The sequence below is a fragment of the Eumetopias jubatus genome, unplaced genomic scaffold (genome assembly GCF_037043125.1).
Source record: "Eumetopias jubatus isolate StellerSeaLion01/CBP00866 unplaced genomic scaffold, mEumJub1_p1.0 scaffold_16, whole genome shotgun sequence".
NCBI lineage: Eukaryota > Metazoa > Chordata > Mammalia > Carnivora > Otariidae > Eumetopias > Eumetopias jubatus.
In genome coordinates this window covers 25,231,961-25,248,182 of record NW_028274822.1, presented here as the reverse complement: position 1 = coordinate 25,248,182, position 16,222 = coordinate 25,231,961, and the positions used below count along the sequence as shown (strand labels likewise).

The window sequence follows — 16,222 nt, the reverse complement described above, 5'->3', positions numbered from 1 at the left end:
CCATTCTTAAGCATGTCTGACTCCTAGAGCTTCAGATAAAAGATAAAAGATTGTGCACATGTATCCACATTAGCCTCATTGAGGGAAATAATTGAAAACAGTGTAGTAAACTTGACCACTTCTTTGAGCTATGAATTCTGTATATTGCTTCTCTATCGAGCGGAACTGAAATTTGCTCCCAGATACTGCAAATACAATCCAGCTAAAATTTTCCTTTTACTCTTTAAAGTATTCGTTCTACTTTTCTTTTCCATTTGAATTCATATTTCCTTGTGCTCATATCTTCACACACTTTGTTGTTGCTGCTTTTAGCAGGCAAATCAGTTTTATTGATCTAGCAAAGACAGACATCTTTTATCTAAATATGCCCCACTGCCCATTTTGTTTCATGTACAATATCTTTAATCCACACAATCTATTAAATATTAAGAAACAGACACTATATACATTACTTTAGGATCACGTATTTCAGTCACTATATGCATATCTGATATATTTTTTTTTACCGTATTACATAAAAATGTTAGTACTCTAAATATTGAGATTGCTTTAAACTACAGGCCTGACTGTACTATATGCATAAAGATAAAAAAAAATAGCTATGGAATACTTACTCTTGTCCTCGTCATGTTGTACTGAATGGTTCTTATTACAACCAGTATCAGAAGACTCCCCAGTGAAATTTCAGTTAAAACTCGTTCTGAATACCATGTAATGTTTTTTAATATCTGTAATGGGGAAGAAAAATTTAAGTAAATATGGCTGCTTTAGGGAAATAAGGATTATCCATGTCTTCAATCTCTGATAAGCCATGGCTTTGCTCTGAAGGTGAGTTAAACAGTATAAAAGTGAACTGTGAGACTTTCAAGATAGCAAAACAGTGCTAAGATGTTCACTTCTTTTTCCTCCTTCCTTCTTAACTAGAAGAGAAAAGAGATCTGGAAAACATCAGTACACAAAAAGATGTATTTGAAAGACGGACAGCACAAAGGCAAGACAGAAAAATAGGAAAAAGTGAAAATAGGAAAACTGAGGAGTCTCTTGAAAAGTAGAGCTGTCCCAACAACCACAGAAAACCTTCATACTTGTGTTCAGGAAAAAATAAGAACACAAATAAGTCAAGATCCAGAAGATCCGCACCACATTCTGCTCTGGCTACTGAGAGCAGGTAGCTCTGGTGCTCACCTCCAGGCCGCAGTAAGCAAGATCTGTTTTCTAGCTTAAGCTGGTGCAGTTCCACAGTAGATATGTAACATGGACATCAGAGAGAGACAAAAACTGGACAGTGCAGGTTTGTGAACTGAAAGACTAAATTGAAAAGTTCTCTCAGACAATAGCAATAAATAGGCAAAAAGACAAAGTATGAGAGAAAAGCAGAGACTTAATGTTTACTTGATAAAAGTTCCAGAAAGTATAGACTAGAAGGAAAACAGAAAAATTAGTAATAGGAGAAAGTTTTGTTGAGGAAAAGAAAAAGTTTCAACATTCTGAGGAGAAATAATGAAAAAAAGTAAAATTTATTCTGGTAAGACTTCTGAATTTACAGGATACAATAAAATCTTATTATGTTATCACCTAAAGAGAGACAAGCAAACTAACATTAGATTACTCATCCCAAGCATCTGTGTAACAAAAGAACAATGTCCATACATTTCTGAGGAATGGATTATGATTCTAGAATTCTATACCTAGAGAAACTACCACACAAGTACACAAACAAAGACATGGAAGTATGCCAAGAGTCAACATGAACTGCTCACGCACCACTAAAAACAAACCACCACACATGTATGTACTTAGCTGCCCATCCTCTCCACTGTGACGACAGTAAATGACAGATCAAGGAGTTCAAGAGAAGGAGAATAAGGACTACCAAACAAACCCCAAAAGCAACAACAAACCACAATCATAATCCATGAAATCAGAAAAATAAAATTAAGTCTAAATAATATGGTTGTACCTCAGTTCTTCTAAAAAATCATTAAAATAGACATTTCTCTGGTAAATCTGCCCACCAAAAAAGTCCAAATAATATGAGAAATGAGAAAGGGGGTATGGAAACAGACCAGAAGAATAAAAAAAAGTAAAGATGCAAGTGCAAACGAGTGCCCCCGCGATAGATTTTCACTCAGTTCAACTCTCTGGCAAGAGTCCCATGTCACCTAGTACCCCCCATTACAAATAACCCAACCCTGACCTGTTCTGCAGTCTCCGCTCATGCCAGAGGCTGGCATGCTGCAAATGCCCACTACATGGTAGCTGAATATTGTTTGTGAGGTAAAAAATGTAACATATAAGCATTCCCCTGTGTTCATTACTAAGGATGGCTGTCATCAAGTAGAAGAGATAACCTATGTGTAAAACAAATGACAGTTGAAAATATTCAAAATAATGGGTTTTGCCAGCTGAACCTTTATAAAGAAGTGAAGTGCTCAGTCCTGCTGACTTACCCTCTAAGGCACCAGTTCTCAAAATGTGGTCCTGGGACCCTGTAGGGGTCCCACAGACACTTGTGGAGAATTCTCAAGGCCAAAACTATTTTCCATGATAGTACCAAAACATTAGTTTCCACTCTCATTCTCTCATGAGTATATAGTTGAGTTTTTCAGGCGCTACGTAACATGGCTGATAGTGTAACAATTTTAATACAGAAGCAGACATGAGAATCTATCAGTCTTCTGTTAAGGCAATTTGTTAAAGAGATTTCTTAGTAAGAGAAGACTTCTTAACAAGAGAAGGAGAATAAGAGTCTTATTCTCCTTCTCTTGAATGGCAAAAATGTAAATGCCATTCTTCTTGCTAAATTTTTGTTTGGCAAAAAACAGTTATTTTTCATAAAAATATATCATTGATGTTAACATGTATTGGGTTTATTACAATAACTATTATTTCTAAATGACCTGATTATTTAACATCTCAGTTTTAATTTCAAATATGGTAAATGTACAGAACTAAAACCCACAGAAAAAAACTATTTGGTGTTCTCAATTATTTTTAAGTGTAAAGACCAAAAAGTTTTAGAACCAATGCTCTTAAGTCTCCAAGTAAATACTAACACAGGATACTCATTAGGCAACTTTACTAGTAAGAGAAGTCTCTGTCTTTTTAAAAGGTCACACAGGTGAGTATAGTTCAGTTTCTCCTCTCTCAGCTCCTTTATTTAGAAATAAATTATCATAAGCCATCCTTATCTGAAACAGAGATCATTAGTTCTTAACATCTGCTTGTGTGTGTCAATTATATACCTGGATGGAAGAAATGTTTTGAATTAAAGCAGTCTTATTCATTTAACATTCAACAAATATTTAAATGGTATCCACATAGTAAACTTACAATGTTACTATAAAAATTAGAAATCCAATTTAGTCTTTACATAAAACTTTCTTTTCTTCCTGTGAAAAATGTATCATTGTTTAGAATTCTGGTTGTGTTTAAGAAAAATTATAAGTAACTAGTTATAAAGCTCACACAGCTTCCCATGGGATATCAATGCATAATGGGCAACATACAGAAAATTTTTCTTGGTAGCTACTGACCTATTTAGAACCTATTTAACTGGCTCTTACAAGAACAATTCCCCATTTCTTGTATTGGATACTCAAGACATACAGTTTAATAGTCATAGATTGGTATCCTGATTATACAATTTCATGGTCAACTAACTCAAATGATATGCAGGAGGAAACCCCTTAAGGAACTGAAAATGTCTTCCTTCTCAAAAAGGATACGAGAATTACTTGTTCTAGGTCTTTTCCTGAACTTTTGCCCCCCATATAGATACGGTTTTATTGAATGTATCTCTTCCAAATGTTTGTATGCTAGAGTACAGTAACATACTGTGTAATGTCAACTCTTTTAAAAAACCAAGTACGCATAGAAAGGCAAAGCATAATTAACCTCCATACTCCCACAACTGACATTAACTGTTAACCTTTCATTTTTTTAAAGATCATAAATCCCATTTTATTCCCCTAAAAAGGGGGTACACCATCAACCACTAATCAACCACTATCTTGAGTTTAGTATGTACCTTTCCAGTCCCTTTCAAATGCTTTATATGTACACACGCTCCCTCCAAAACCTAGGATTCCTCTGTGTATTTGCTAGTTTATAAAAACAATACCATGGTGTCTTGGGTTGAATAGTGTCCCCCAAAATTCATGTCCAAAACCTGTGAATGTGACCTTACTTGAAAACAGGGTCTTCATAAATATATAACCAAGAGGAGGTCATAGTAGGTTAGTATGGACCCTAAATCCACTATGACTGGTGTCCCTAGAAGAGAAGGGGAGACACAGAAACGGGCACCACGTGAGAGAAGGCCATGACAGAACAGACACACAGAAGCTGCAAGCCAAGGACACACCAAGCACTGGCCGCCAGCAACTAAGAGCAAGACCTCTCTCCTAGGTCTTTCAGAGAAAGCGTGGCCCTGATGACACCCTGCTTTTGAACTCCTAATCGCCAGAACTGTGACAATTAATTTCCATTGTTTCTAGCCGTCCAGTTTGCAGTAATTAGTTATGGCAGCCCTAGGACACTAGCACACATAGGTATTTGCGTCTTATTTTTTTTTCACTCAATATGTTCTTGTAACCTCCCATGTTGATACATAGAAGAAAAGTAATATTTACCACGTATGCCAAATTCTGAGAGTACTAATCATTTCTTAAAATGAATACTTCTAGGGTAATTATTAAATAGCTGTTGCCCCAAGCCACTCCCCAAGGACCTCCTGGGGGTTCATCAATTAACGTACAGCAGACAATGAAGGACCATGGTTGATGCCATTCTTACTGGCTGATTTTGGTACTATACTAGTTAAATATCTGAATATCACCTCTACTTCATTCCATCTAAGCACTGAATAGTACTGTACCAATAGGCCACATTTTCTTGGGTCCACTCTTCTATTAATGGAAATTGGGGTTATTTCCAGTTTTTCCCCAAAACAATGTTACAACGTAGATCCTTACCCTTACTATCTAAAATCTCACTATAGGATGCTCAGAAACCAGGGACTCCTTACTCTCCATATTTTCATACTCTGAACGTTAATTATCTAGTCGGCCAGGAATCATATAAATTTTAAAAAGAAAAATAATCTGTAAAACACCCGTTTTAAGCCACCCATTTCTCAGTACTTAATGACTTCATAAGCAAGTCTCCAAGAGTTTGCGAGGAAGCAAAACTGCAAAGTCACTGAATAGGTCTTTTTTATAAAATAACTATAGGTTTGGGTCACTATTAACTAAAAAGCATAGAGCATCAGTGTTCATCACAGTGGCATGAGTCACAAGCAGGTATTTAACTTAAAATTAAATTTTAATAAAATTAAAAATTCAATTCCTCAGTCACACCAGCCACATTACAAGTGCTACCTTCTCAGACAGCACATTTAGAGATTTCTGTCATCACAGAAATTTCACAGAGGTTAAAGAGCCTGATATAAAGAACACCACTGTATCCACCACTGTTTTCTCAAATGTTAGTATTTTGCTTCTGATGTCCTGAACCCCCCAGCCATTCCTCACTCATCCTATTCTCTAACCTCTGGCAGCCTGAATTTGATACTTCATTACCATGCAGATTTTTGAGATTTATTATTATCAATACATGCAGCTCTGTTTCATTCATTCTAGCTGTTCTACAGTATTTCATTTATGTTATGCAGCTGTTTGCAATTTTGAACACTACAAACAATGCTACAATGAACATTCTTTCAAATGAGCTCTCGTGAACTCTGGAAAAGTTTTTCTTCGGACACAGCCAGGAAATGGAATTGCTGGGAGGTAGAGTATTTACTTCTGCAGGTTATTTGAGGAATGTAAAAAGCCAGATTCCTTTCAAAAGTGGTTCTGCTCATTTATATAGTATATGAGAGTCCTCTTTCTCTAGATCCTTACCAATTCTTAACAAAGCTTGTAATTTCTGCCAAACTCATGAGTACAAAATATTTCAGTTATTTTAATTAGCATGATCCTGACAAATCATCAGGTTGAACATCCTTTAAAAATGTTTGCTGGTCATTCAGGTTTTATATTCTGTTTTTCTATTACTTTGCCCATTTTTCTATTGAATACTTTGGTTTTTCTAACTGATTATGCTAATCTATCTTCCTGTCTATGGCTTGTTTTCACTTTTTTTAAAGATTTTATTTATTTATTTGACAGAGAGATAGAGAGAGAGCACAAGTAGGCAGAGCGGCAGGCAGAGGGGGAGGGAGAAGCAGGCTCTCTGCTGAGCAGGGAGCCAAGGGTATAGGGGCTGGATCCCAGGACCCCAGGATCATGACCTGAGCCGAAGCCAGCCACTTAACCAACTGAGCCACCCAGGCGCCCCTGTTTTCACCTTTATTAACCATGAAAGTTTTTCATTTTAATGTTGTCAATTTTATTGTTTTTATTCATGGTTTATACATTTTATGGTATGCTTAAGAAATCCCTATCCTGAGTTCATAAAAATATTATCCTTTAATTTCTCTTTGGAGATTTTAAAGTTCAGCTTTTTTTTTTAAGATTTTATTTATTTATTTATTTGACAGAGAGAGAGAGAGAGCGAGAGAGGGAACACAAGCAGGGGGAGCAGGAGAGGGAGAAGCAGGCTTCCTGCGGAGCAGGGAGCCCAACATGGGGCTCGATCCCAGGACCCTAGGATCACAACCTGAGCTGAAGGCAGACGCTTAATGACCGAGCCACCCAGGCGCCCCTAAAGTTCAGCTTTTTATATCTAGGCCTCATTAACACAAGTGGAATTTGTCTTTGTATGTGGGGCAAAATCACCTAATTTTACTTTTCCTATTAGATAAGCCAAGCTCTCAATCTCAGCACAATTTATCTACTACTTCTGTCATACATTTGTGTTGCCATACGTGAGTTTGTAATTTCTGGACTCTCCAAATTCTTTTGTATTTATCTATTTTTTTATTCCACTGTTAATGAAACACATTTAATTACTAATGTTTTACAACTAGTCTTATCTGGTAAGATAACTCCACACTGCTTTTCTTCAAAAACTTTCTAGGCAAAATGTTCTTCCATATGATTTCAGGGACTGCAGGTGACCCTTGAGCAATGCAGAGGTTAGGGGTACCCAAACCCCTGCAGAGCCAAAAATCCATCCAAAAGTCAAACTTTTGACACCTGAAAAAATTTAGTGATAAGCCTACTAAGGAAGAGAAGATACATTTACAGTACTATATTTATTGAAAACATCCATGTATCAGTACAGCCACACAGTTCAAACCTATGTTGCTCAAAGGTCAACTGCAGGTGATCAAGTCTCACAAAAATCTTGAGATTTTGAACAGGATTGCATTCAACATAATGATTAATTTGAAAGTAAAATTAACAACTCTGTCACTGAGTCTTCCTATCCGTGAACATGGTATCTCTCTCCATTTATTAAGTCATATTTAGTATCTTTCATTTAGGTAATTTTTGCCATAAGAAATGTTGCACTTCCTGTTACACTGACTCCCAAGTTCACTGCAGTTTTATTGCCATTATGAATAGTATCTCTAGATCACATTTTTGAAGATTTATTTATTTATTTTGAGAAAGATCAGGGGTGGGGCGGGCAGAGAGGGAGAGAATCTCAAGCAGACCCCCTGCTGCACGTGGAGCCAGATGCAGGGCTCAATCTCATGACCCTGAGATTGCAACCTGAGCTGAAATCAAGAGTTGGACACCTAACTGACTGAGCCACCCAGGCACCTCTCTAGATCACATTTTTGAAGTGCTTTGTTACTGGTGTGTAGAAACTGTATTTGTTTTGTATATGGATCCTGGATTCAGAAGTTTTGCTCAACTTTCTTAACAGTTCTAGTATTAGTATCTTGAATTTCCTATGTAGTTAATCATAACATCTGTAAATACAGACATTTAGATTTCCTCTCTTTTCAAGTTTAAATGACCTGCTTAGAGTCCTGATACAATGCTGAAGAGGAGTGGTAATATAGAACATCCTCTTTGTTCTGACTTTCAAGAAAATATTTCTAAAATTCTCCAAACGAGTATAATGCTTTTAACTGTAGGTTTTTGTAGATACACTGTTAAGACAAGGAATTTCTTTTCTACCCTTATTTTATTGACAACTCTGTTTTATCATGAATTGGTGTTGAATTTTATCAAATCCTTTTTCTGTATCTATTGAGATGATTGTATGGGTTTTCTCTCTTAAATTAGTAAGTTACATTGAGAGATTTTCTAATATTAAACTACCCTTGCATTCTTGGAATATTATTATTGACACAGATATATTCTTTTTGCTACCTTGCTTTATTCCATTTTATGATATTAGATTTATAAACTTTATGATTACATTTATGCCACTTATTAAATTGTTGTCTCTCAAGATCCACCTGTAATTTTCCTTTATCAAATTTTGATAAAGTTGGCATCAAGATTATGCTGTCCTCATAAAATGAGTTGGAAAGATTTCCCTTTTTTCTACTCTCTAGATGAGCCTGTATAAGACTGGTGTTATTTCTTCCTTCAGTTTTCAGAAGAATTCATAGGTAAAATCAGCTGGGCCAACAATTTTCATTTAGGATGATTTTATATTCAAAGTCAGTTCCTTTAAAAGAAAACAGGACTATTTTGATTTTTTTTTTCTATTGTGAGCTTTGGTTAAGTTTTTTTCTGGGAGTGAAGGAAATTTGTCCATTTCACTCAACACTTAAATTTTATAGCATAAAATTACTCATAGTATCCTCTGAACATTTTTTAATATCTGTAGGATCTGTCCTGATCTCCTACACATTCTCAGTAATAGACATTTGTAACTCTTTCTCTTCTTGATCATCTTTCTGGGGGTTTATCAATCTTATGAATTTTCATATATTTTGCTTATAGTAACAAAGCAGAAAGATTTAAAATCAAAGATCTAAGCTTCTACCTAAAAAAAAAAATCTTGAAAAAAAAAAAGTTAAAACTTCAAGTAAGAAGAAAGGAAATAAAAAGTAGGAATAAAATAGAAGAAAACAGAGAAAAGTCAATGGAATCCAAAGTTCGTCCTTTGAGGGGTGCCTGGGTGGCTCACTTGGTTAAGCACCTGACTCTTGGTTTTTGCTCAGGTCATGATCTCAGGGTCCTGGGATCAAGCCTTGCATCAGGGTCCCTGCTCAGCAGGGCGTCTGTTTGTCTCCCTCTCTCTCTGCCCCTCCTCCCACTTGTATGTTCACTCTCTCTCTAAAATAAATAAATCTTCAAGAAAAAAAAAAGTTGGTCCTTTCAAAAGAGGAAGGGAGGGAGGGAGGACAACCCTCTAGCCAGACAGAGGTAGAATAAGACAGAAATGATACATATTCCAACATTAAGAATAAGAGCAATAACATCTCTATGGCTAGTGCAAATATAAAAAGGTAAGGGAAAAAAACAGTAATAAGACAAAAACAAGAATAAGTAAAAAAAATTATGGACAACTTTACAGGAATAAATTCCATACCTTAGAAGAAATGTACCAATTCCTTGAAAGACACAAACTATCAAAGCTCATAACTTAACCAAATGTATATAAAAAGAGAATATATCATGGCTAAGTGCAATTTATCCCAGGAATGTAAGGTTTATTCAATATTCAAAACTTAATCAGTAATGCACTACTTTAACAGACTGGGAAAAAAATCCACGTGATTCAGCAAAAAAAAAAGAAGCCTTACAACTCAGTAATAAAAGAAAAACCCAATTTTTAAAAAATATTTTATTTATTTACTTGACAGAGAGAGACACAGAGAGGGAACACAAGCAGGGCAAGTGGGAGAGGAAGAAGCGGGCTCCCTGACGCAGGGCCCGATCCCAGGACCCTGGGATCATGACCCGAGCCGAAGGCAGACGCTCAACAACTGAGCCACCCAGGCACCCCAAAATCCCAATTTTTTAAAAAGAAAGTATGGCTATACAAAGTAAACACAGGGACATCCCTGTGGTAATGGAAATGTCTTGTATCTTGACTATGTCAATGCCAATGTCTTGGTTGTGATATTGTATTACTGTTTTGCAATTACAGTTGTCACTAAGGGAAACTAGGTAAAGGGTACATGAATTCTATTTTTCTCAAAACTACAATTAACTTGGGGCACCTGGGTGGCTCAGTTGGTTAAAAGTCTGCCTTCGGCTCAGGTCATGATCGCAGGGTCCTGGGATGGAGCCCCACGTCCTGCATCCGCCTTCCTGCTCAACAGGGAGTCTGCTTCTCCCTTTGCCCCTACACACCACTTGTGCGCACTCTCTCAAATAAATTTAAAAAATCTTTAAAAAAAATTACAATGAACTTTCTAAAGTATAATTTTTTAAAATAGGGAAAATTTGGAAAGATACTTCACAAAAGACAATATATAAGCACATGAAAAGTACATGAAAAAATGCTGATCATCATTGGGTATGAGGAAATGCAACTTTAAGCCAAAATGAGATACCAGAATCTATTTCATGGACAATTAGATCCACAGCTAATAATTCCATGTAGAGAACTTTGGTAGAAACATTTACTTACTCATATTTACTATTACATATGGAAAGGAAAAGAATAAAAATAAACAAAGGTCAACAAGAAAGTCAAATTCTAGAGGGGAAAAAAAAAAAGATTTAAATACCTGAATTTGAAACGTCATCTGGAATACCCTGAAGTCCTTATGGAACTGCGCCTGAATATGAACAAACCTAATGTCTTCCCTATCTTACCATCACCATTTTGGCAGTCAGTAAAGTTTATAGTCAGTGAAGTTTAATTTTAAAGTCAGTAAAGTTTAATTTTAATGCAAACTCCTATGCTAACTTTAATTACCAAATATAATACTTTTTTGTAAAGTATAGAAAGCAATATAATAAAAAGTGTAGCCATCCTTGAATTTTGTCAAATCTTAACATATTTTGTCATATTTGCTTCAAAGTTCTTTTTGGTGACTTCTTGTTTTATTTTGTTTTCCATGCTGTTGAAGCAAATACAACATTACAGACATAGGTGAAGACCCGCTGTGTACCCTTCCCCATTTTCATTCCCCTTTCTTACTCTCCAGATGTTGGACTCTGCATCCTCTAAACATTTTCAATATTATCAACAATGATGTTGGATGACCATTAATAAGCATGTACTCTCTGTGCAAAAGTACAAGTCTTCCTATACAACCTTGGAGTGGAACTGCGAACTTATGGTGAGACACAACTTCAGTTTTATTACTGTCTCTTCAAGCTAAACACACACCTGCCCTTGACCCAGCAATTCTACCCTAGGTGTACACTCAAGAGAATGAGTGCATATGTCCGCTGACGTACAAGTGTAAAAATGAGCACAGCAGTCTTAACAAACATAGTCCCAAACTGGGAAAAAAAAGCAAGTATCTACCACCAAGACAATGGATAAATATACTGTGGCATACTCATACAGTGGAATAGCACCGAGCAATACAGAAGAACCAACCAATGATGCAATAACACAGGTAAATCTCAACAACACTATGTGAGTGAAAGTCAGAATAATGGTTCACTGACTGGCGGTGGGGTACTGGCCAGGAAAAGGCATTTCTGTTATGTTTGCGAAATGTTCAGTAACTTGATCTGGGTGGTAATAACACAGGTAGATACGTACATCAAAACTCCTAAGTTATACCTTCAAAATTTGTGCACATTTTATACTTCAATTTAAATGTTTTTAAAAATTATATTGGTTTTTGTTTCTTATTAAAGATAAATGCTATAAAAATGAGAAAATCAGTACTAATATTTTCTCTCTGGTGGTACTTTGCTAAACACAAGAATTAGGAAATTTGTATGTTTTATCTTCTTTCTACAGTGTCAAGGTTCCCTAAATCTTAGTTGAAATGATGGTCACACCATATAAGAGACCAAAAAAGTCTTAATGGAACATCATCAGAGAAGAGTAAACATGCCACAAAAACCCTATTGAAGATAACAAAAAAAAAGTGTTTGTATCCTCTGAAGAGTGAAAGCCCTAGCCCCTTCTTCCGCTAGACACCCCCCAGCAGGAACACTGGATGAGCCCCCTCTGAGAAACTGATCAGCCCGAAAGAAAAGGCCTACAGAGAGCAGAGTACCCAGAGAAAGAGACCATGTAGAGCAAGTTAAAATCAAGTAAGTCCTGTCCACACACAGAACTTACAATCAACTTTTTAGTGCCTTACTTCTAAATAAAACATCGATCACCAAACTTTTGAGTTAAGCCTCCAACATGGCCGAAGACAGAAGCCAAAGAAGAAAATGAAACTAAGAAGATGTGCAATGTATTTTAATATATTTAGAGGGAATTCTCAGTTCTGTTGAAGTATGGGGGCTGAATTAGTGACTGGTACATGAATAAAAAAACTGGGCAATCATGTGCTACAGAAAAACCAAAACATGAACAAGAAAGGAAGTGCAATTATCATACATTACATAGCTGAGCTAAGAATACTAGTTAATCATAATCATGAAAAAGCTGAGTTCTCAAGCTGAAAATGGTAATAAAATGGAAGGAGGGGAAAAGTCTACATGTGGAAAGGGGGCTGGGAACCCAAGGAAACAGGCATGTGCAGGAAGGAGAGCTAATTATGACTTATTTTCCATTTTAGGAAGAGGATAGTTAATATCTAAATCTGGAAAATCAAGAAATAACAAAACAAGCATGTTATTTAGAAACATGGACAGAGTTAATAGCATTGGTCTTTGGGGAGTGGGAATCAGGTGCAGGATAGACATAGGATGTATTATGTTGCACTAAAACCTAGTACTTTTATAAAAGTGTTAAAACAATGTGTACATGTGTTGGGGTGCCTGGCTGGCTCAGTCAGTGGAGCATGTGACTCCTGATATCAGGGTTGTAAGTTTGAGCCCCACATCGGGTGTAGAGATTACTTAAAAATAAAATCTTTAAAAAAAAAAAAACACCCAAAAACAAAACTATATACATGTGTTACTTTGACATAAAGAAAATACAAAGAGGAAGATAAAAATCAGTGTGGGGTTGGAACTCACCCACAAGACTAAAATTGAAAGAGTTAAATTATGTTACATCGTTTTCAAAAACATAAAACAATTTCTCAGGCTTCTTCTCTTTATTCCCTATTCCTTCACTTACTCTGTATACAATAGGCAAACTTGTGGGACAATTTCTGCCACAACTAAAAAAGGGGAATGAAACAGAGAGGAAAAATGAACTCAGTGGCAGCAGAAACATTTGCCTCAATTACTGAAGAAACCATTTTGACAGAGTCTTTAACAGTGGCTAATAGTCATTCAGAAAAAAAGCACTTCATAAGTCAGAAGACAGACACACCATTTTCTAAGTCAGGTTCTTGTGTTCTACCAGAAGGAAAAGAAGGAAGAAATGCTAAGGCTGCAGTAAATCCTGCAGAGGGACCTGACTATTCTATAACTCTGAGACTCTAAGCAAAGTAATGGTAACTTACCACTTCATGAATGGATCTATTAAAGCCATCGTCTTCTGTAAGGATCAATAATATTATAAGGGCCATATACACATGGTGTGAATTTCTTTCTTCGACATGATACAGAATCTCAAGAATTGGTAAAACCTATCAAATAGAAATTTTAATTTACTATTTCAATTACTTTATTATAAGATCAATGTTTTCAATCTTTATGCTTTTATTATGCACTCTGTTTTAATTTCATAGTTATAGGTTTCTTTAAAGGAAAAAGAAAACCACACAAAACCAGCATATGCCTGAAGGTACTTTCCCCATGTATAGCTCAGACACCAGAAGGGAAAACAATCACCCCGTATGAAGGTCTGCCACCACGTAAAAATGGGTCTGCAGAGACCGTTTAGGCCAACATGTGACACTGAGTAGAAGCAGGTCTGCCTCCCGCCTTGCAGGAATTTATACACAAGAAGGTATTCTTACAAACACTAATGTGTCAAATATTACCTTAATAGGAAAGATTGTAGAATAAAATTATTAACAAAATCAAAATCAGATCAGCACAGTAAATTTCCTACCAATAACACATTTTCTAATCATAGTCTCAATATTATAGAATAAAGGCAAAAAGACAGATAAGGACATCAGTTGAGACATTATCAAAGTAATCTATATGAGAAATTTAAAACAAAAATAAGCATATAACCCTCCACCCCACTCCAAAAAAACCCCAAAACAAAACCTTTTAAATTTTTACTGGTGTATGTCATCACATACCGATGACTGTTCTCTGCATATTCTTATGTACCAACATACTTAACCATGGAACTTTCTAGAACAGGTGGTGTCATGGGCTTTCTGCTTACTGCCATCATTTCCCCTAGGACACATCATGCTCAGAACTGTCTCTGCTTATTCTCACTCACCCCTCAGTAAACAAGCCATCTCCAAGTTTTTACTCACATGAGCAGTACACTGTTACATCCAATTTTACTATTTAAAATAACCAATGTTTTCCACATATAGCTGTGTGCAGACAGGTTCATGCATCATGTTTTTTGTCCTTAGAGTCACTTTGACATAGAACGTACTCTTCAAATGAATTCTAACATTCCATGTTAACTCAATATTTTATCTTTAACACTGACAAAATGGCCACCAAATCCTGGTGAATCCTGCAGTCAACCTGTAAAAACTGGTACAGAGGGAACGTTCCTATTGCCACCAGCAAGCTGCTGCCTATTTCAGGGATGTTCACAATTCTATTAATGTATAAATAACCCACAGGTATCTCTATAGTATGTATTTCAATTATAATATTAACACCTTGGTGAGGTAAGGTTACTTTTCCACTCATAGAAACATTTTTGTTTACACATTAGTCACAAATGGAAATCCATGATTTCCTACAGGAGTTTTTCACTCACATAATAAAGGATAGTGTGTATGCAAGCTGCTGTCTGGCACAGGTACCCTAAAATAACTCTAACACTCCCAGAATTGAGTTCAGTCAGACCTCAAGCCTAAGCCTGCCGAAGGGATGCAACGCGTGGGAAACTGAGCTTAGCCATGTTCGTCAGGAACTTGCTGCAACTGGGACTACAGACTACAGGAACTTGATGGGTGGACACTTAGCATCTGAAAAGAACCACAAGGGTATAAATATCTTGAGAATGGCGTGCGGTGCTTCTTGAAGGACTCCATCAGGCTAGATCCTGGGCAGGGTAAGACCCGAAGGACAGGGAAGCTGGTCGCGCTGCTGTGCTCTCTGCTCTGTGGCAACATCAGCACGGGCGCTGTCTCCCACACTGCAAACCTCACACCTCTGTCTGTGCCTGGTGGCAGCTCCCCGTCAACCTCTCAAGCATCACCTTTGCAACCAGCCAAACATACTTACCCCTCCTGAGAAAAGAAACGGCTCTTCAAAAGATTAAACAATACAAAAAGCATGAAATGTGTAGTTTGATACTTACAAGATTTTCCATATCTGTGCGAGCCAACATGTACGTTCTAACATTACTATTCTGATGGAGCAACGTGTACAAGAGGAGAGTTGCTTGGTCAGATGTCTGCTGTTCACAAAGAGCTGTGTACAGACTGTTGAAGTTAATCTGGAAAGTGTGTGGAATTGATGAGGGGAAAGGACTGCTATCTGGAACACACAAACCACAAAATTTTTAAAATACTATGTCAGTATTTTCTGGACTGGGCCTTCTGTAAATAATAAGAACACAATGTGTACAATTCAATTCCCATTAACTTTGTATGTCACTACATTTCAGGTTCAAAATTTCAATTTATATTTTAAGTTTTACTTAAAGAACTAAACTAATGTAAAGCATGGTGACTAGAGTTGATCACACTACTATGTAACTGAAATTTGCCGAGACAGTAAAACTGAAATGTTCTTGCCAAAGGAAAAAAAAAAAAAAAAACTGGGACAGTTTATTTCTCTGTACTATCTAAACCAAGGCTTTCCAATGATTATAAATCTATGTGCAAATACCACTTGAGAGTAACGTTTTATCTTTAAAAAGCCAAATATAAAAAAGCAACTAAACTAAGTCACATACTTCGACTTTATTATGATTTTTGCATTAATATAGCTGAATGAAGCTGGTTTTAAGAACATAGGAGCTTATATAAACAGAACTACAGACCCAGGCCAAAAGTGCTCTAGCAGATATAAACATGACATCTTACATGTTCTGTTACCAAAACTAAATGACCACCAATCCTAAATAAAAAATACTGAGACAAAGAATACAAAAGTTTCTACATAAAACAGAAAATCCTCTTGTAAGGGTTAAAAAGAAAAAAGGACTTCAAGCTGAGTTAATTTTT

The 16,222-nt window shown here is 36.3% G+C and overlaps 1 protein-coding gene across 1 annotated transcript in view; it reads right to left on the bottom strand.

Moving 5' to 3' along the window:
- The window catches only part of DYM (dymeclin), a 339,132-nt gene that overhangs the window by 194,527 nt on the left and 128,383 nt on the right, over positions 1-16,222 (bottom strand). Inside the window, exons 10-12 of the mRNA XM_028098349.2 lie at positions 15,352-15,530; positions 13,403-13,528; positions 615-728 (exon numbers count right to left, since the gene is read on the bottom strand). Of these exons, the coding sequence (XP_027954150.1) occupies positions 615-728; positions 13,403-13,528; positions 15,352-15,530 (419 nt within the window). The remainder of the gene's footprint in view (positions 1-614; positions 729-13,402; positions 13,529-15,351; positions 15,531-16,222) is intronic.